Consider the following 21,359-nt stretch of genomic DNA (forward strand, 5'->3'; position numbering starts at 1 on the left):
CTCCTCTCTCTACTCATCCTATCCTCTCAAACCACAACTGAAGCAATTATGTAGAGGCGACTGGGCCCAATTTAACCCATTGACTGTGCTTTCCAAACTAAACTGAGTGACTCTTTTAATCTCTGGGGTAAACTTTCCATTTCAATGTCCAGGTAGATACCAGAATGTTGCTCAGCTGCACAGTCTTTTTACAAAAGGCAATACATTTCTAAAGATAAGTGATCAACACATGTATACAACTTTTTACATATTCACTTTATTATTCCAGCATAATCTGAGATAAGGCATCACATCGGTTCAAATCAGGACAACAAAGATATAGCGAGACAAAAAACTTGGCTTTCATTTATATGTAGAATAATACAATTTGACCTTTTTAGCATAAACATCACAGTGTATCATAAAGGCAGCATCGCAGAGAGAGAGAGAGAGAGAGAGAGAGCAAGACAAGCACCAAATGAAGCAGAAAGGTTGGCAAATATGGGTCACCATGGCCATCGCAACCAATGAGGGCACAGTGAACTTTTTATGATGCAATGATAGGCTACATGTGGTGAGTCATTGTTTTTACAGTGGATTCGACACCAAAACAACTGCAGCAAATGGGCGGCAGGCAGGGAGCTGTGTACTGTATATCCCTGCAGGTATATGGATCCTGTCAGGCTGACCAATTGTCAACACCCCCTCCTCCTACTCACACTGATGCAGCACATTTACTAAATTAATGTTTAAAAAACAAATAAATGAATTAACCACATTTGTTGTGATCCATCTAATAGAACAGAATTGGGTGCTAAAATAAGGTAATAAGGCTTTCATCTCATCATTTTAAATAATCAGTCAATAGAAACCAACACCAAACGCAAGGCAAGAAAGACACTGGCCACATGACTCTTGGAAATTGTCCCAAAATCTTTGGCTAGACATTTTAAATGTTAAAACCTATATACTATCAGGTTCAAAAGTGGAAATAAACATGGCAACTAAAAAAAAAAGCACAGAAAAAACACTTAATAATGATATATTACATTTTCAAAATAAAGCACACTGTCCCAAGAAAGTTCAATTTACAAAGTAACACAAGGCACATACGGTGGATGTCAGTAAACCACAGATACAAAGAATATTGTGGAGATTGTCTCCTTGTACCATTAGATGCAAGGCCCATACTAGCATGGTTGCGGTCTGTGGCAATAATAATAATACTAATAATAATATGCCATTTAGCAGACGCTTTTATCCAAAGCGACTTACAGTCATGCGTGCATACATTTTTGTGTATGGGTGGTCCCGGGGATCGAACCCACTACCTTGGCGTTACAAGCGCCGTGCTCTACCAGCTGAGCTACAGAGGACCACAATAAGACTGATTGTGGTGATTGTCTACAGATTTACCGTAGAAAGCAGGCCTCTTGTGGTGACTGTACTTTACCACATATACTATTGGTGATTGTCTACACATGACTTACCATAGATACTTATGATTGTCAACACATTTACATTTGACTCATTTAGCAGACGCTCTTATCCAGAGCGACTTACAGTAGCAATTAGGGTTAAGTGCCTTGCTCAAGGGCACATCGACAGATTGTTCACCTAGTCGGCTCGGGGATTCGAACCAACAACATTTAGGTTACTGGCCCAACATTCTTAACCGCTAGGCTACCTGCTGAAACACCATTGTGATCTCCTTGCCTGGCTACCCATCCACATTGCTCCGGCCAACTGACGTTTCTTCTCCACGATGAGTCTGGATTTGCCTCCCTCCTCGACGATTTCTAGAATGCGAACACAATCTGACCAATCTGATTGGTCCCAGAAACCAATGGGTTGGGCCAGAGCCGGCCTACCTGATGAAGTTATCAACTTTGACTCTCTGATTGGTTAGATTTGTTATAGACGATCCAATCACTGATGAATTTGTTTTGAAGTCACACAAACAACTTCTAGGATGGCAGTTTCAGACTGAATGTATGTAGCGATTGATAGAGCAGAGGAATTCAATTCAGGGTGAGTGGTCAGGCAAGTGATCTCCCAGACAGACACACAGCTCAGTCTATGAGTGGACCAGTTTGATGCCCTGTCCCGTGTCCAGTATATTGGGAGGGAACCAGCCCAGTTTGAATCGCCTGAAGCACCTCAGACACACTCCACACAGCCAGAGGAGGTTGAGCCCACAGCACCAGTTGGACAGGTGCACCAGAGGATAGGTAGCCTGGGGGAAGTGGGTCTTCCAGTGCTTGGCCACGTCGCTCCCTGTGGGAAGATGGAGCGTGTAGTCGCTCCAGTGTTTCGACACACCGTAGGCCGCCACCACCATCCTGTCCTTCTCCAACCACTGGGTGGCGCTGTCCGGGTTGCAGTTGAACTCCACCCACTCCGAGGTGAAGTCCCCGAGGCGGGGGGCGTCCACACCTTCGATGTCACCGGCGGGGGCGAGCTCGGCCCCTTGCACGGCCACGTAGACTCCCTCCATCCTGCGGACCTCCTTTACCCAAGGCAGAGAGTTCTCTGTGTCCAGGACCAGGATGAGGCGGGAGGTGAAGCCGCTGTTCTTCTCCTTCCACCACTCCAGCAACTGCTCCAGACGCAGAGAGTCTCCTCCTGGAAGAGAGAGAGAAATAAACATGTTTCTAGCTTAATAACCACAACCAAGTCTTAGGCTGGGACCAACAAGGAACAACCATTTGCGAAAAGCTGATATGATCTATATCATAACATGCACAATGGAAACAAAAGGAACATGTGAATAGTCAAGTTATTTGTCAAATCATCTCTATTGTTATTCTGAATACCATCTACAGCTATACGACTGTATGGCCTATCCCTAGTCTAAGGCGCCTAAATCTTGAGTTACAGGGACTGCTTTCTGTTTGGATACCCCTCCTTTGTGGCAAATATGTGAGCGGCATATGAGTGTCTATATGTGTGCGTGAGCAGCCTGCATGAGTGAGTGAGTGAGTGAGAGTGCCAGAGACACCCCCCACCCCGCTCTTCCCAGACCGTTCTGTAAAGCTCCAACGCCAGCCAGGGCCCGGGTTGTTTTTCCCCTCGGCCTCCACTGCTCAAACACTGTGACACAGGGTATGACACGCAGTATCCTTCATGAGGATTAATACGGCAGTGTGCTCCATGGCAGGAAGATTAAGAGGTGCCCGTAGATGGAGCCAAGATAAGATATTTCTTTACAGCTTGGGAGCTGCTCAGAAAGGGAACGGTTAGGAGGAGCGATACTGTGTGGTCGCGACACACTGATGTTTTAAGTAAAATGTGGGTTTCAGGGGAGCACCAGGATAATATACTGTGGCCACATTGATGTTTTGACACATATTACTAGAATACTTGGTTGGTCCGTAGTTGGATCTGTATCTTCAGGAAGACAATACGTACTAGTTTTTTTTTTATTGACCCTGAATGTTAGTTTAGCAGCTAGTTTGATAACAAGGGTTTTAAAAATTGCAGTATGATTAAAATATTTTCCTTCCATAGTCCATTAAAGAATAATTGGGTAATGGGTTAATAATAATACTAATTAACTACTTATTACTGCTGATTTGCCCGATGAGTCACGATGACTGTCTGCATGTATTTGATAAGGTTAAGGTAGGTGGTGAGCAAGTAATGGACATTAAAGACAAAAGGTTGTCTGGGTTAATGGAGAAAAATCAAAGTTAGGAGTGGGAGTACATTAACAATGGTCAAGTCATGTTTAATTGTCACTGAGCTTCCTAGCAGCATCATGCAGTGATAAAGCGTTGGTGTGTGTTGGCAGCCACTCTGATGACAAACTTCAGTTATCACACTGGGGAAATGTTGTACTCTTCATTTCTGCTAAGAGTCACATGGATTAATGAAAAGTACAGGCACACACTGCATCTGGCAGACTACAAAATATTTTGTACTTGTTCTAACTACTGCTGTTGTTCCAGACATTTCTCACAAACAAATGGAAAACTTTAAAATGTTTGGCAAAGCAAGAATACATTATTCTACCCTCATCATTATGTTTTATTCAAACATATAACCTTAATTTGATCCTGTATTTGTATTTTTCATGTTTGATCTAGTCTGGAAATAAATAGGTGCAAAATAAACATTGATTGACGATGAGAGACAGAGAGGCAAGAAGCTTGTCTGCTGGTTTCTGAGAGTTGAGCAGAGGCAGCCAACCAACCAACCAGCCAGCCAGCCAGCCAGCCAGCCAGCCAGCCAGCCAGCCTCTGTAAGCTATGATGACCCTCACCTGCCAGTGCCCAGGCCCCGGTGCGCTGCGTATGCCCGCTGTAGAACACCACGTATGTATCATGGCGGGGCCCGTCGGCCGTGCGAAGCTCCAGGAAGGCCTTGAGCTTGGCCTGCAGGGCCTCCAAGGTCACCCCGCTGGTGGAGTAGTCACAGCCAAACGTCTCGATCATGTGGTGGGAGAAGAGGCGCTGCACGCTGTTCAACATGCCCGTGGAGCGCACGTTCAGCTCCTGCACCTGGTCCGGAGGTAGGAGGGTGGGCTGGCCGTCTGGGCTGTGGAGGGAAGGGAGAGAAGGATGGGTGAATAGGTGGGGGGGGGGGGGGGGGGGGGGGGAGACAATGAATATGAGGAGAGAATGGCAAGTGGAGACGGAGAGCAGAATTGAAAAGAAAAAGAAAAGGAATAGAGGTGAAGACACTGGCAGTACAGTAGAGATGGAATATGAGATAATATGAATGTGTGTGTGTGTGTGTGTGTGTGGAGGGCTAAAATGAGTGACAATAAAGATGGCGATGAGTTCTGACCCAACGACCCCACAACAAGATTTGGAGGTCAAGACAGATCCATCTGTTCGATCCGACACACCTTTCTCTCTGTCTCTCCATCGCACAGCACCAGGCATAAGGACAGGAGTCAAGGCTGCCCCAGTCTCTGTTACTCAATATAGCCCCACTCACTCTGTATCTGTCTGTCCCTGTGCCTGGCATTACTCACGACTTTCTCCATTCACTCATATAGACATCTGCATAACTCAAAACATTTCATCTGAAAGCAGAGTTATTATGGTCTTGAGAGAGACCTTGGGCTGGAGAGATTGGAGAGAGTTCTGTCTGAATAATGAGTCGATGTTGTCTGAGTCGTTGTATTGAGATGACTGGGGGCAGTGGATGACGTGACAGATTTGTTTCACTAACCTGGCATGGGTCTTATCTATACAAAGATGGAAACATATTAGTCTCTCTCTATCCCCTTCCCCCTGTCCTGCCTCTCTAAAAGCCTGTCTCTCTCCCTCTCACCCTCTCTCTCTTTGTCCCTGTCTGACTTTCTCTCCTTTGCTCTCTGTCCCTCGCCGTTCCCTTCTTCTCCTCCTCCTCATCTTCCCAAGGGGTCCTCATCATTGTAAAAACATGATCTGAACCCATCAAACAGTAGATAATACACTGCTATATTCTCAACATGCACTCTGGTCTCCCGGTGGGGCCTACATCCACAGCCCTGGCATACAGAGCAGATGTATGGGCCTGCATCCGAATCACCACCACAGACAGACAGCAGCTAGCTACTGCTAAGTGCTAACTGCCCTAGCACAGAGATAGAGGCAGAGTCTGAAATGGCACCCTATTCCCTACATAGTGCACTACTTTTGACTAGAGCCCAGTGGGTCCTAATCAAAGGGATAGGGTGCCATTTTGGACAGAGAGTGGCCCTGACTGGTCGTAAACACATCTTCCACCCACAGCCACTTAGTATGCCAGGGAGAGAGCAGCCTCAGGGGGGAAACATTAGGGCCATGTTTATGCATGGTTATTGGGATATATTTCCACTTGGTTTGTCCAGTGAGGGAATTGAAATTATGGTCTGTCCCTCTGGATGCTGTAAAGTTAAGGTATTTTTTTACTTCGGTGCAGGGAATATTGATGATTGTGGAGAAAAATATAGTGAGTGTGTGTCTGTGTGAGGTCTGTGTACAGTGAGGGAAAAAAGTATTTGATCCCCTGCTGATTTTGTACGTTTGCCCACTAACAAAGAAATGATCAGTCTATAATTTTAATGGTAGGTTTATTTGAACAGTGAGAGACAGAATAACAACAAAGAAATCCAGAAAAACGCATGTCAAAAATGTTATCAATTGATTTGCATTTTAATGAGGGAAATAAGTATTTGACCCCTCTGCAAAACATGACTTAGTACTTGGTGGCAAAACCCTTGTTGGCAATCACAGAGGTCAGACGTTTCTTGTAGTTGGCCACCAGGTTTGCACACATCTCAGGAGGGATTTTGTCCCACTCCTCTTTGCAGATCTTCTCCAAGTCATTAAGGTTTCGAGGCTGACGTTTGGCAACTCCAACTTTCAGCTCCCTCTATGGGATTAAGGTCTGGAGACTGGCTAGGCCACTCCAGGACCTTAATGTGCTTCTTCTTGAGTCACTCCTTTGTTGCCTTGGCCGTGTGTTTTGGGTCATTGTCATGCTGGAATACCCATCCACGACCCATTTTCAATGCCCTGGCTGAGGGAAGGAGGTTCTCACCCAAGATTTGACGGTACATGGCCCCATCCATCATCCCTTTGATGCGGTGAAGTTGTCCTGTCCCCTTAGCAGAAAAACACCCCCAAAGCATAATGATTCCACCTCCATGTTTGACGGTGGGGATGGTGTTCTTGGGGTCATAGGCAGCTTTCCTCCTCCTCCAAACACGGAGAGTTGAGTTGATGCCAAAGAGCTCGATGTTGGTCTCATCTGACCACAACACTTTCACCCAGTTCTCCTCTGAATCTTTCAGATGTTCATTGGCAAACTTCAGACGGGCATGTATATGTGCTTTCTTGAGCAGGGGGACCTTGCGGGCGCTGCAGGATTTCAGTCCTTCACGGCGTAGTGTGTTACCAATTGTTTTCTTGGTGACTATGGTCCCAGCTGCCTTGAGATCATTGACAAGATCCTCCCGTGTAGTTCTGGGCTGATTCCTCACTGTTCTCATGATCATTGCAACTCCACGAGATGAGATCTTGCATGGAGCCCCAGGCCGAGGGAGATTGACAGGTCTTTTGTGTTTCTTCCATTGTTGTCACCTTCTCACCAAGCTGCTTGGTGATGGTCTTGTAGCCAATTCCAGCCTTGTGTAGGTCTACAATCTTGTCCCTGACATCCTTGGAGAGCTCTTTGGTCTTGGCCATGGTGGAGAGTTTGGAATATGATTGATTGATTGCTTCTGTGGACAGGTGTCTTTTATACAGGTAACAAGCTTAAATTAGGAGCACTCCCTTTAAGAGTGTGCTCCTAATCTCAGCTCGTTACCTGTATAAAAGACACCTGGGAGCCAGAAATCTTTCTGATTGTGAGGGGGTCAAATACTTATTTCCCTCATTAAAATGCAAATCAATTTATAACATTTTTGACATGCGTTTTTCTGGATTTTTTTGTTGTTATTCTGTCTCTCACTGTTCAAATAAACCTACCATTAAAATTATAGACTGGTCATTTCTTTGTCAGTGGGCAAACGTACAAAATCAGCAGGGGATCAAATACTTTTTTCCCTCACTGTACATGTGTATACTGAATTGTGTGTGCGTGTGTGTCAGGGTTTCTATTAGGAAAATGTGGCACCAGACTTTTGACCGGCAGCATTTTAATTTAGCTTAAAATGTTGATAAACTATTATTTCTTCACATTATAAGCTTAGCAATGTGCACAAGTCAGTAAGCTATGCACAAATGTTTGTTCCATAATGCAATTAGTGGGAAACCACCATTGTCAAAAGCAAACTGCACATGCAAGTAGTTTCATGTGACAGAGATAAAAACATCCATTAGACATTTTGAAAGAGGGGAGATCTAAAGATGCAACAACTAGCATGGGTTGCTAATATGACTAGGTGCCTTAGGCTACTGGACAATGAATGAAAGTTGATTTGAAAACCAATAGAACATGAGAGAAATAGGCTACTGGTTTCAAAAGGCATATGTTTATAAAATAATTGCCTCCACGTTTCTATGGTCGGATTTGACTTTGAAGTAAGGTAAGACATGCCTCATAATATGAAGTAAAACGTTCAGGTTTCATACTGCCTCCAGCTCATTGCAAAGTGGTGTGTGACATACTGAAGCCTGCCTATACCGTTGCCTATATGCACTTGAATGGTGAATGGGAAGCATGCTTCAATTACCAGCTGAGAAATAAAAATAGTAGCTTTCTTAAATCATAGCCATCAAAATAATTTTTAACACGCAATTGCATTTAGAATTTTTACGCAATGATTGGGCTTATAAAAGCATGTTTAAAGCCAGCATCAACAAATTAACTGTTTGATAAGCTGTAGCAGCAGCTCTCACACTGTGTGACAGATTTTCCACTCATAGGCTCTGTATCTGTATACTGTGCTCGTGTGATAAACATAACGACTAACGAAAATACACACGTGACAATTTAATTCCACAACATTATGCAAATTAACTTATAGACCGATAAGCATAACCGGTCAAATGTATTTACATCGACTGGTATTTCCATTATTTTGCAATGGGATTGTATTTTTCTCCAGGACAATTGGCCGGTGGCAGTTATATTTATCGGCTTTTCATTTTATAAAATTTTTGCCAAATGCCGGCTATTACCGACTAATGGAGACCCTGGTGTGTGTGTGTGTGTGTGAGTTCTGTGTACATGTGTCTACGTAGTCTGTATATACAGTGGGGAGAACAAGTATTTGATACACTAACGATTTTGCAGGTTTTCCTACTTACAAAGCATGTAGAGGTCTGTAATTTTTATCATAGGTACACTTCAACTGTGAGAGACGGAATCTAAAACCAAAATCCAGAAAATCACATTGTATGATTTTTAAATAATTAATTTGCATTTTATTGCATGACATAAGTATTTGATACATCAGAAAAGCAGAACTTAATATTTGGTACAGAAACCTGTGTTTGCAATTACAGAGATCATACATTTCCTGTAGTTCTTGACTACGTAGACACATGTACACAGAACTCACACACAAAAAAGTATTTAGTCAGCCACCAATTGTGCAAGTTCTCCCACTTAAAAAGATGAGGCATGTAATTTTCATCATAGGTACACGTCAACTATGACAGACAAATTGAGTAAAGATTTCCAGAAAATCACATTGTAGGATTTTGAATGAATTTATTTGCAAATTATGGTGGAAAATAAGTATTTGGTAACCTACAAACAAGCAAGATTTCTGGCTCTCACAGACCTGTAACTTCTTCTTTAAGAGGCTCCTCTGTCCTCCACTCGTTACCTGTATTAATGGCACCTATTTGAACTTGTTATCAGTATAAAAGACACCTGTCCACAACCTCAAACAGTCACACTCCAAACTCCACTATGGCCAAGACCAAAGAGCTGTCAAAGGACACCAGAAACAAAATTGTAGACCTGCACCAGGCTGGGAAGACTGAATCTGCAATAGGTAAGCAGCTTGGTTTGAAGAAATCAACTGTGGGAGCAATTATTAGGAAATGGAAGACATACAAGACCACTGATAATCTCCCTCGATCTGGGGCTCCACGCAAGATCTCACCAGTGCCAGACGTGTCCCCATGCTTAAGCCAGTACATGTCCAGGCCCGTCTGAAGTTTGCTAGAGTGCATTTGGATGATCCAGAAGAGGATTGGGAGAATGTCATATGGTCAGATGAAACCAAAATAGAACTTTTGGGTAAAAACTCAACTCGTCGTGTTTGGAGGACAAAGAATGCTGAGTTGCATCCAAAGAACACCATACCTACTGTGAAGCATGGGGGTGGAAACATCATGCTTTGGGGCTGATTTTCTGCAACGGGACCAGGACGACTGATCCTTGTAAAGGAAAGAATGAATGGGGCCATGTATCGTGAGATTTTGAGTGAAAACCTCCTTCCATCAGCAAGGGCATTGAAGATGAAACGTGGCTGGGTCTTTCAGCATGACAATGATTCCAAACAAACCGCCCGGGCAACGAAGGAGTGGCTTCGTAAGAAGCATTTCAAGGTCCTGGAGTGGCCTAGCCAGTCTCCAGATCTCAACCCCATAGAAAATCTTTGGAGGGAGTTGAAAGTCCGTGTTGCCCAGCGACAGCCCCAAAACATCACTGCTCTAGAGGAGATCTGCATGGAGGAATGGGCCAAAATACCAACAACAGTGTGTGAAAACCTTGTGAAGACTTACAGAAAACGTTTGACCTGTGTCATTGCCAACAAAGGGTATATAACAAAGTATTGAGAAACTTTTGTTATTGACCAAATACTTATTTTCCACCATCATTTGCAAATAAATTAATTACAAATCCTACAATGTGATTTTCTGGATTATTTTTTCTCATTTTGTCTGTCATTACAGGCCTCTCTCATCTTTTTAAGTGGGAGAACTTGCACAATTGGTGGCTGACTAAATACTTTTTTCCCCCACTGTATATATATAGTGTGGGAAAAAAGTTTTTGATCCCCTGCTGATGTTGTACGTTTGCCCACTGACAAATAAATTATCAGTCTATAATTTTAATGGTAGGTTTATTTGAACAGTGAGAGACAGAATAACAACAAAAACATCCAGAAAAACGCATGTCAAAAATGTTATAAATTGATTTTTGCATTTTATTGAGGGAAATAAGTATTTGACCCCTCTGCAAAACATGACTTAGTACTTGGTGGCAAAATCCTTGTTGGCAATCACAGAGGTCAGATGTTTCTTGTAGTTGGCCACCAGGTTTGCACACATCTCAGGAGGGATTTTGTCCCACTCCTCTTTGCAGATCTTCTCCAAGTCATTAAGGTTTCGAGGCTGACGTTTCAGAGCCGGAATTCTTACTGGTTGGTAGGTGATCAAATACTTATGTCATGCAATAAAATGCAAATTAATTACTTAAAAATCATACAATGTGATTTTCTGGATTTTTGTTTTAGATTCCGTCTCTCACAGTTGAAGTGTACCTATGATAAAAATTACAGACCTCTACATGCTTTGTAAGTAGGAAAACCTGCAAAATCGGCAGTGTATCAAATACTTGTTCTCCCCACTGTATATATATATATATATATATATACACACACACATATATATATATACATATATATACATACACATATATACATATATGTATGTATGTATGTATGTATGTATGTATGTATGTATGTATGTATGTATGTATGTATGTATGTATATATATGTATATATATATATATATATATATATATATATATATATATATATATATATATATGTATATATGTATATATATATATATATATATATATATATATATATATATATATGTGTGTGTGTGTGTACGTTTATATACAGTGCATTCGGAAATTATTCAGATCCCTTGACTTTTTCCACATTGTTACGTTACAGCCTTATTCTAAAATTGATTTTTTTTAAAAATTAATCTCATCAATCTACACACAATATCCCATAATGACAAAGCAAAAACAGGTTTAAATTTCTTTTGAAAATTTATTAAAAACTGAAAAACTAAAAAAAAAGTATTCAGACCCTTTACTCAGTATTTTGTTGAATAAACTTTGGCAGCGATTACAGCCTTGAGTCTTCTTGGATATGACGCTACAAGCTTGGCACACCTGTATTTGGGGAGTTTGTCCTATTCTTCCCTACAGATCCTCTCAAGCTCTGTCAGGTTGGATGGGGAGCATCGCTGCAAAGCTATTTTCAGGTCTCTCAAGAGATGTTAGATCGGGTTCAAGTCCGGGCTCTGGCTGGGCCACTCAAGGACATTCAGAGACTTGTCCCAAAGCCACTCCTGCGTTGTCTTGGCTGTGTGCTTAGGGTCGTTGTCCTGTTGGAAAGTGAACCTTTGCCCCAGTCTGAGGTCCTGTGCGCTCTGGAGCAGGTTTTCATCAAGGATCTCTATGTACTTTGCTCCATTCATCTTTACCTCGATTCTGACTAGTCTCCCAGTCCCTGCCACTGAAAAACATCCCCACAGCATGATGCTGCCACCACCATGCTTCACCGTAGGGATGGTGCCAGGTTTCCTCCAGAAGTGACACTTGGCATTCAGGCCAAAGAGTTCACTCTTGGTTTCATCAGAACAGAGAAACTTGTTTCTAATGGTCTGAGAGTCCTTTAGGTGCCTTTTGGCAAACTCCAAGCGGGCTGTCATGTGCCTTTTACTGAGGAGTGACTTCCATCTGGCCACTCTACCATAAAGGCTTGATTGGTAGAGTGCTGCAGAGATGGTTGTCCTTCTGAAAGGTTCTCCCATCTCCACAGATGACCATCGGGTTTCTGGTCACCTCCCAGACCAAGGCCCTTCCCCGATTGCTCAGTTTGGCCATGCGGCCAGCTCTAGGAAGAGTCTTGGTGGTTCCAAACTTCTTCCATTTAAGAATGATGGAGGCCACTGTGTTCTTGGGGACCTTCAATGCTGCAGAAATGTCTCGACACAATCCTGTCTTGGAGCTCTACTGTGGGACCTTATATAGACAGGTGTGTGCCTTTCAAAATCATGTCCAATCAATTGAATTTACCACAGATGGACTCCAATCAAGTTGTAGAAACATCTCAAGGATGATCAATGGAAACAGGATGCACCTCAGATCAATTCCGCGACTCATAGCAAAGGGTCTGAATACTTATGTAAATAAGGTTCTGTTTTTTATTTTTAATACATTTGAAAACTTTCAACAAACCTGTTTTTGCGTTGTCATTATGGGGTATTGTGTGTAGATTGATGAGGATTTTAATTTATTTAATCCATTTTAAAATAAGGCTGTAACGTACCAAAATGTGGAAAAAGGGAAGAGGTCTGAATACTTTCCGAATGCACTGTACATACAGAGTAGGCTACTGCTGCTACCTGCTGTAGGTTGTAGGGACGACCACAGCGTAGCCCACACACGTGCCCCCCAGGCAGCTGCCCAGCTCATGGAAGAGCCCGTGGGCCAGAGACTCCAGAGGGAGGACCACCAGGAACATACTCATGAACACACCGTTGGAGGGCTGCAACACAAGATAAAATGTAATTTGTGATTTTTAAAAAATGTATTGAAGCGTAAGATAATTTAGCTATTTAGATACACACAAACAAAATTCCATCACAAGGCTACAGCTCAAAACACCCTTGGAACACACTCAAGTGAAGCTGTGGGAATGAGTGAGAATGAAGCCTTTTCAAAGATAGTCTAAGTGAAATTCCAAGGCCACAATGGATTGTTATACAAATTCCCCAAGCTGTTAAAATTCAGTAACTACACACAAATTACACACAAAAAAAGAGACAACAAAATACTTATGTTGCCATGACGATTTCCACGTAGCCTTGCGTTTCCTCAATTACACTTGTGTTACATTCACAATTAAAATCCATATTTTTCCTCAATCCGACTTGTTCAATTAGCGAGGCAACAGCAAGCTTACCACATCACTTCAGAGCTCCCTGCTTCATTATTAGCTAATGAATTTTGGATGGAGGCAGCAGACCTCTTGTTAAATTCAGCTACTACTGCCAAAGGCCTCACAGCTGGTCCATCGTCATCTCCTCAGTTCTCATTTGACACAGCAACACTGAAGCTCTTATGCCATCCCAGCCTTCAAGCCCTTTTAAAGTAGAGCAAGGCTATAGGCCTAGATTATAGAAACAATTCAAGGCTATAGCTAGGCCTATATGTTTGGTAACACGGACAATGAATTGTATATCTTACTTTAAAATGTTGAAGAGTATGTGGGTGGGTTGAGTAAGTATCCTTGCTTAAAGACGTGTTCCGGTACTTTGGCGACTAAGAAAGTATTTGTTTAAACCTCCCGCTTTGGGCTGGATGTGTCAATGTGTAGTTCATACATGCATAATCTATGAGCAGATTTACTGTCACCTTAATTAGCCACAAAATCCTTGGTTTGAAAACGACTGCTTTCTTGAATCTGTGCCGCGCCATTTTCCCTACATTTCCCCCCACGTGGGCCAGCCTCCTATCAATTTGAGTTCTAGCCAATGAGCTTCAGGCCCTCGCATTTGAGTGACAGCTAACAAGACGCCTGCCCATCTTTATCCAAAGAGGTTGCAGTGCGGGCCCAACGGCTCAGTGGACACAGCAGAGAGTGTGCGAGAGAAAGAGAGAGAGAGAGCAATGACATGGCACACATAGTTGCACATACAGTGGGGATAACAAGTATTTGATACACTGCTGATTTTGCAGGTTTTCCTACTTACAAAGCATGTAGAGGTCTGTAATTTTTATCATAGGTACACTTCAACTGTGAGAGACTGAATCTAAAACAAAAATCCAGAAAATCACATTGTATGATTTTTAAGTTATTAATTTGCATTTTATTGCATGACATAAGTATTTGATCACCTACCAATTCCGGCTCTCACAGACCTGTTAGTTTTTCTTTAAGAAGCCCTCCTGTTCTCCACTCATTACCTGTATTAACTGCACCTGTTTGAACTCGTTACCTGTATAAAAGACACCTGTCCACACACTCAATCAAACAGACTCCAACCTCTCCACAATGGCCAAGACCAGAGAGCTGCGTAAGGACATCAGGGATAAAATTGTAGACCTGCACAAGGCTGGGATGGGCTACAGGACAATAGGCAAGCAGCTTGGTGAGAAGGCAACAACTGTTGGCGCAATTATTAGAAAATGGAAGAAGTTCAAGATGACGGTCAATCATCCTCGGTCTGGGGCTCCATGCAAGACCTCACCTCGTGGGGCATCAATGATCATGAGGAAGGTGAGGGATCAGCCCAGAACTACACGGCAGGACCTGGTCAATGACCTGAAGAGAGCTGGGACCACAGTCTCAAAGAAAACCATTAGTAACACACTACGCCGTCATGGATTAAAATGGCTCTAGCCAGCGCATGTCCAGGCCCGTCTGAAGTTTGCCAATGACCATCTGGATGATCCAGAGGAGGAATGGGAGAAGGTCATGTGGTCTGATGAGACAAAAATTGAGCTTTTGGTCTAAACTCCACTCGCCGTGTTTGGAGGAAGAAGAAGGATGAGTACAACCCCAAGAACACCATCCCAACCGTGAAGCATGGAGGTGGAAACATCATTCTTTGGGGATGCTTTTCTGCAAAGGGGACAGGACGACTGCACCGTATTGAGGGGAGGATGGATGGGGCCATGTATCGCGAGATCTTGGCCAACAACCTCCTTCCCTCAGTAAGAGCATTGAAGATGGGTTGTGGCTGGCTCTTCCAGCATGACAACGACCCGAAACACACAGCCAGGGCAACTAAGGAGTGGCTCCGTAAGAAGCATCTCAAGGTCCTGGAGGGGCCTAGCCAGTCTCCAGACCTGAACCCAATAGAACATCTTTGGAGGGAGCTGAAAGTCCGTATTGCCCAGCGACAGCCCCGAAACCTGAAGGATCTGGAGAAGGTCTGTATGGAGGAGTGGGCCAAAATCCCTGCTGCAGTGTGTGCAAACCTGGTCAAGACCTACAGGAAACGTATGATCCCTGTAATTGCAAACAAAGGTTTCTGTACCAAATATTAAGTTCTGCTTTTCTGATGTATCAAATACTTATGTCATGCAATAAAATGCAAATGAATTACTTAAAAATCATACAAATGTGATTTTCTGGATTTTTGTTTTAGATTCCTTCTCTCACAGTTGAAGTGTACCTATGATACAAATTACAGACCTCTACATGCTTTGTAAGTAGGAAAACCTGCAAAATCGGCAGTGTATAAAATACTTGTTCTCCCCACTGTATATGACGTAGTATGCATATTTCAGCAAGCCATGACACCCACCATCTCTGATTGTTCTGAAATGGTTTCTGTAGTTAGAAACAGATAAGATAAGCATTCCTACAACATTATTTTGTTGAAAGACTATTTGAACTTTGAGAAATTAAGCTAATTGATTGCATCCAAATTGGCCATTTCAATTCATAGGATTCATATAATATTCATTAAATATAATACCCAACATCCGATTTGGACCAAACCACTTCTTAAAATGCCTAAGACGTGATGAATCCAAATAAATTGTCAAAAGCCACCCACGTACCCCCCCAAATCAAGGCCACCCCAACCGTCAATATACAGTATCAGTTCTCTATTTTTGACAAGTATTATAAAGCTGCGGCTTGGAGTATTATTAATTCAAACTATGTAATGTATTCTCAGTGAATTTGGTGATGTATTTTTTTCCCTGTTCAGAGAAATTAACCATTGAAGTCGCTTGCATTTCCCCCCATAAAGTTGTGTGAAAGTAGCAGGTTTTGCCCACTAGATGCTGCTGTTCCTGCTCTTACTGCCACACCCTTTTATTAACTTTGCAGGTTTCTTGTGCTTATTAAAGGTCGTTTTTATCTCAAAATCAAATCATTTCTGAGTAACAATTAAGTATCTTGATTGTGATTGTTTTAAATTAAAATGTTTAAAAAGAACCAAAAATGGCTTCTTAGCAAAGACTTCTCAAGCAATAATTTTGCTAGGATTGGCTGGGAGTGGTCTGAGTGGGGAGGGGAAAACTGAACTCTTTCTTATTGGTCTATTTACTAATTTACCGCCTGGTGATGTCACCAGTCAGGCCAAATATCCATCCCACCAAAACAGGCAGACATTTCAGGCGGCCTTTTCAAACAGCTCTTACACTCTTGCCCAGTGACACAAGACTTCCAGACGAGCTAAACCACTTCTATGCTTGCTTCGAGGCAAGCAACACTGAAGCATGCATGAGAGCACCAGCTGTTCCGGATGACTATGTGATCACGCTCTCCGTAGCCGATGTGAGTAAGACTTTTAAGCAGGTCAACATTCACAAGGCCGCAGGGCCAGACGGATTACCAGGACGTGTACTCCGAGCATGTGCTGACCAACTGGCAAGTGTCTTCACTGACATTTTCAACATGTCCCTGACTGAGTCTGTAATACCAACATGTTTCAAGCAGACCACCATAGTCCCTGTTCCCAAGGACTCTAAGATAACCTGCCTAAATGACTACCGACCCGTAGCACTGACGTCTGTAGCCATGAAGTGCTTTGAAAGGCTGGTCATGGCTCACATCAACACCATTATCCCAGAAACCCTAGACCCACTCCAATTTGCATACCGCCCCAACAGATCCACAGATGATGCAATCTCTATTGCACTCCACACTGCCCTTTCCCACCTGGACAAGAGGAACACCTACGTGAGAATGCTATTCATTGACTACAGCTCAGCATTCAACACCATAGTGCCCTCAAAGCTCATCACTAAGCTATGGATCCTGGGACTAAACACCTCCCTCTGCAACTGGATCCTGGACTTCCTGATGGGCCGCCCCCAAGTGGTAAGGGTAGTTAACAACACATCTGCCACACTGATCCTCAACACGGGGGCCCCTCAGGGGTGCGTGCTCAGTCCCCTCCTGTACTCCCTGTTCACCCATGACTGCATGGCCAGGCACGACTCCAACACCATCATTAAGTTTGCCGACGACACAACAGTGGTAGGCCTGATCACCGACAACGATGAGACAGCCTATAGGGAGGAGGTCAGAGACCTGGCCGTGTGGTGCCAGGACAACAACCTCTCCCTCAACGTGACCAAGACAAAGGAGATGATTGTGGACTACAGGAAAAAAAAGAGGACTGAGCACGCCCCCATTCTCATCGACGGGGCTGTAGTGGAACAGGTTGAGAGCTTCAAGTTCCTTGGTGTCCACATCACCAACGAACTATCATGGTCCAAACACACTAAGACAGTTGCGAAGAGGGCACGACAAAGCCTATTCCCCCTGAGGAGACTGAAAAGATTTGGCATGGGTCCTCAGATCCTCAAAAAATTCTACAGCTGCACCATCGAGAGCATCCTGACTGGTTGCATCACCGCCTGGTATGGCAACTGCTTGGCCTCCGACCGCAAGGCACTACAGAGGGTAGTGTGTACGGCCCAGTACATCACTGGGGCCAAGCTTCCTGCCATCCAGGACCTCTATACCAGGCAGTGTCAGAGGAAAGCCCTCAAAATTGTAAAAGACTCCAGCCACCCTAGTCATAGACTGTTCTCTCTGCTACCGCACGGCAAGCGGTATCGGAGTGCCAAGTCTAGGTCCAAAAGACTTCTCAACAGCTTCTACCCCCAAGCCATAAGACTCCTGAACAGCTAATCATGGCTACCCGGACTATTTGCACTGCCCCCCCACCCCATCCTTTTACGCTGCTGCTACTCTGTTAATTATTTATGCATAGTTACTTTAACTCTGCCCACATGTACATATTACTTCAACTAGCCGGTGCCCCCGCACATTGACTCTGCACCGGTACCCCCCTGTATATATAGCCTCCCTACTGTTTTTTTATTTTACTTCTGCTCTTTTTTTCTCAACACTTTTTTTGTTGTTGTTTTATTTTTACTTTTTTGTTAAAAATAAATGCACTGTTGGTTAAGGGATGTAAGTAAGCATTTCACTGTAATGTCTGCACCTGCTGTATTCGGCGCATGTGGCCAATACAATTTTATTTTATTTTATTTGAAAGTGCATTTTCACAGTATTATTTCAACCTCATAGTGTGGAAATATATAAAACACAGGACAATCACATTTTTGACTGCACAGGGCCTTTAAACGGACCCATTGCAACTTTAGCTTTTACTCGTGATTAAAATAAATGGTGGGGTCATAGCTTAAAGAGATACAGCGAGATTCTGACTATTCGTTTTTCTACCTACCCAGACAAACTCGTGGATACCATGTTTATGTCTCTGCGTGCAGTATGAAGGAAGTTACAGGTAGTTTTTTTCCCCCGAGCCAATGATGACCCTACTCGCCTAGTGTTAGCGCAATAACTGGAAGTCTACAGGTACGGTAGCATACACTGCCTGGAGATCTTATATGATGTGATAAATAGTTGGACATGCCTCAGTGTAGCCTGTTATGCTAATAGCAGATTACAAGGTAAAGCTAAATTAGGGCTAGATCATTTATGGCTCTTTATGTAAGGAGATAGGCATTTTAAAGTGCTAATTAACTTGGTCACGGTTGAGAGCAGAAGCAGCTCTCCTCTCCGGCTTGGGACTGTTGTGAATGCCTGCCAGGCCTCTAGCAAGTGTCAGTCTCTGGAGATTATGACGTGAAGCTTGATGTTTCAATGTTGATGATGCTACTCGACTTGTTTTGTTACTATGCAGCTATTATGGTCAGGTCTGTCTCGAATAAGATAATTCAAATCTTCTCAATGATTCAAATCTTCTCAATAAATGAAAAGCTCAGATCAATCACACAATCAATCAATCGCGCAATCAGCTGATCAATAAACCAACTGATTTATCAATCCATATTTTCATTCATTAGTTTAACATATATTACCCTGCCAGTTCACCATTCAGCCCTATGTAGCAGCTTACCTGCCAGGACACAGCTGCCAGTATGGCTGTGGACACCAGGCTGAAGAAGACCAGGCGTTCAGAGATCAAGCAGAAGTGTCTCATCCCCCGCGAGGCCATGACCCGGTCCAGGCTGCGTGTGTCTGACGGCTGGACCGAGCGCGTCTTCTGACAGTCACTCAGTTTGGTGTGGAAGCCCCACAGTGTGATCAGCAGCACCACGTGGCAGACTGTCCAGAACAGGCCAAACACACAGAACCCAGGGATCACCAGGTACCACAGTTCTAGATGGCTCATCTTTAGAGCGGCTAGGACGAAGAAGGCTATCTCCACAAGCCCCAGAGGGAGCAGGGAGAGTCGACGCCAGACACGTCCCCAGGAAAGCACGGGCAGCCAGCGCTCGGTGGCCCTCAGGCTGCTGAAGTAGACGTCCAGGAGGGGGTCACAGATTAGACGGCCCAGGTAGCAGCCCAGGGCGAAGGGATTGGTGGTTATCCCCACGGCCTTGAAGAACAGCAGGGAGGTGACTAGGGCGAAGCAGGCCAAGTTGGGCAGGGCTAGGAGGGACTTGACACGCAGGCCCACGATCAGAGCCCCCAGCGCCACCACTAGGGCAATGAGGGCGATAGATTTGTGCATTAGCATGGTGGTGCTGGCGATGCCAAAGCCCAGGAGTTCTAGGAGCTCCTCGGACGAGAGCAGGGTGGGTTTATAGTGAACACAGCCCATTATCCTATCTGTTAAGGCCCACACCGTCCTCAAAGCCACACTAGCCAGCAGCAGGTAGTTAGTAGCCTGCTCCTTCACATTCTCCTCCAGCGAGGGATTATTGAGGAAGCACAGGAGGCCCAGAAGGAAGCCAAACCACAGGTGGAAGAGGCTGAGACTGGCTGATTCCATGGAGAAGTAGTAGTAGAGGATGCTGGCGATGCCCAGGACGAAGAGACCCAGGATGAAGATGACAAGGATCATGGGCTCGTCCGTCTGCTCCCAGCGCACGTACAGGCCCAGGCATACCGCCACCATCAGGTTGAAACTGGAGAGGTAACCAAGGCAACGCACCGACGACCACATGTCCACCTCTACTCCAGGTGCAGGCCCAGGCCCGCTCTCCTCCTCCAGCTCCAGGCGTGACATGGCTGCGTAGAGACAGTGGCTGAGACAGTAACGAATCCTCCTGAACATTCAACTGGAGGAACTCATGATTCAATGATCAGGTACGTCACTGACAGTAGCAAGCTTGTGCAAGTTTTGTAGTGGACTTGGGCACTTCAATTTAGGCAATATTAAGGATGAGATCCAGATGAAATAGGCTATTCAGCCACTGTGAAAGGAGAACATATTTTTGGAACATGAATTATCATCAACACAACAATCATCCTAATTTAGCTGTTATATGTTGACTGGATGACAAGCAAGTAAACAAACACCGTTTTAATTATCATAGCAATAAACATTGACACTCATCAGTGGCTAATGACAGAATATTAGAGACAGTTAGCTAGCTAGCTAGGTGCTGCTGTCAATAGCACAATAATGGCTAGCACACAATACAAGAATGCCACATAGCACAAGAATGGCTAGCTATAGTAGCTAGCCAGTTATGCTCCGTAAAGTTGAATAAGTGATGACATCTCACGCAATTCCAGAGGCATCACAGTAAAACTACTTCAAATCATCAAAGGTATTCACAAATAACTAGCAATGATAAAACGAAAGATTAATCTTGAGTTGCTTACTCGTTTGTTTAAAAACTTTTTTCGTTTTCAGTTCGTGACTCCAAACTACGGCAAGTATGATGAGACAACATAGTTGAGATTTTGCGTTTGCAGAGAAATCGAATGTGCTTTCACAGCAGGTTGTCCCTCTCAATAAATTACTATTCCATTAGAGGTGATATAAATGAAATATAAGTATTTATGTTAACAGTGTTGATATAAAACAATTTAAATCTATCAATCAAGATAATTGAACAAATATGTAATTTTAACATTAATTGATCAGAAAAGACAACCACCTCGAGCATTTAATCATTGTATCCACATCCATTGTGTGTCCTCTATGGTCTGTGAAGATATCCCCGTGAAGGTGGCATA

The 21,359-nt window shown here is 43.7% G+C and overlaps 1 protein-coding gene across 2 annotated transcripts; it reads right to left on the reverse strand.

Annotated features, from left to right (window-relative positions):
* Nucleotides 1-241: 241 nt before the first annotated feature.
* Nucleotides 242-21,048, reverse strand: tmem168a (transmembrane protein 168a). Of its 2 annotated transcripts, none has more exons than XM_084175804.1 (5): nucleotides 21,003-21,048; nucleotides 19,285-20,587; nucleotides 12,790-12,932; nucleotides 4,244-4,518; nucleotides 242-2,604 (listed from the first exon to the last, which is right to left on the reverse strand). In XM_084175804.1, exons 2-5 carry the CDS (start codon nucleotides 20,446-20,448, stop codon nucleotides 2,057-2,059), a joined length of 2,130 nt encoding a protein of 709 aa, XP_084031930.1. In that variant the 5' UTR covers nucleotides 20,449-20,587; nucleotides 21,003-21,048; the 3' UTR covers nucleotides 242-2,056. The 2 variants fall into 2 exon arrangements, with proteins under 2 accessions (XP_084031930.1, XP_084031931.1); XM_084175805.1 differs by lacking the exon at nucleotides 21,003-21,048 and adding an exon at nucleotides 20,903-20,980.
* Between the last annotated feature and the right edge of the window lie 311 nt (nucleotides 21,049-21,359).

The sequence above is a fragment of the Coregonus lavaretus genome, assembly GCF_964263955.1.
Source record: "Coregonus lavaretus genome assembly, chromosome: 13".
In the NCBI taxonomy this organism is placed as follows: domain Eukaryota; kingdom Metazoa; phylum Chordata; class Actinopteri; order Salmoniformes; family Salmonidae; genus Coregonus; species Coregonus lavaretus.

Coding starts and splice junctions, on each gene's coding strand:
- tmem168a (XM_084175804.1), bottom strand. CDS start 20,448: ATGTTCAGGAGGATTCGTTACTGTCTCAGCCACTGTCTCTACGCAGCC. Junction 12,933..19,284: donor TGGCAGCTGTGTCCTGGCAG/GTAAGCTGCTAC, acceptor CTTGTGTTGCAG/CCCTCCAACGGTGTGTTCAT. Junction 2,605..4,243: donor CGGGGCCTGGGCACTGGCAG/GTGAGGGTCATC, acceptor TCTCTCTTCCAG/GAGGAGACTCTCTGCGTCTG.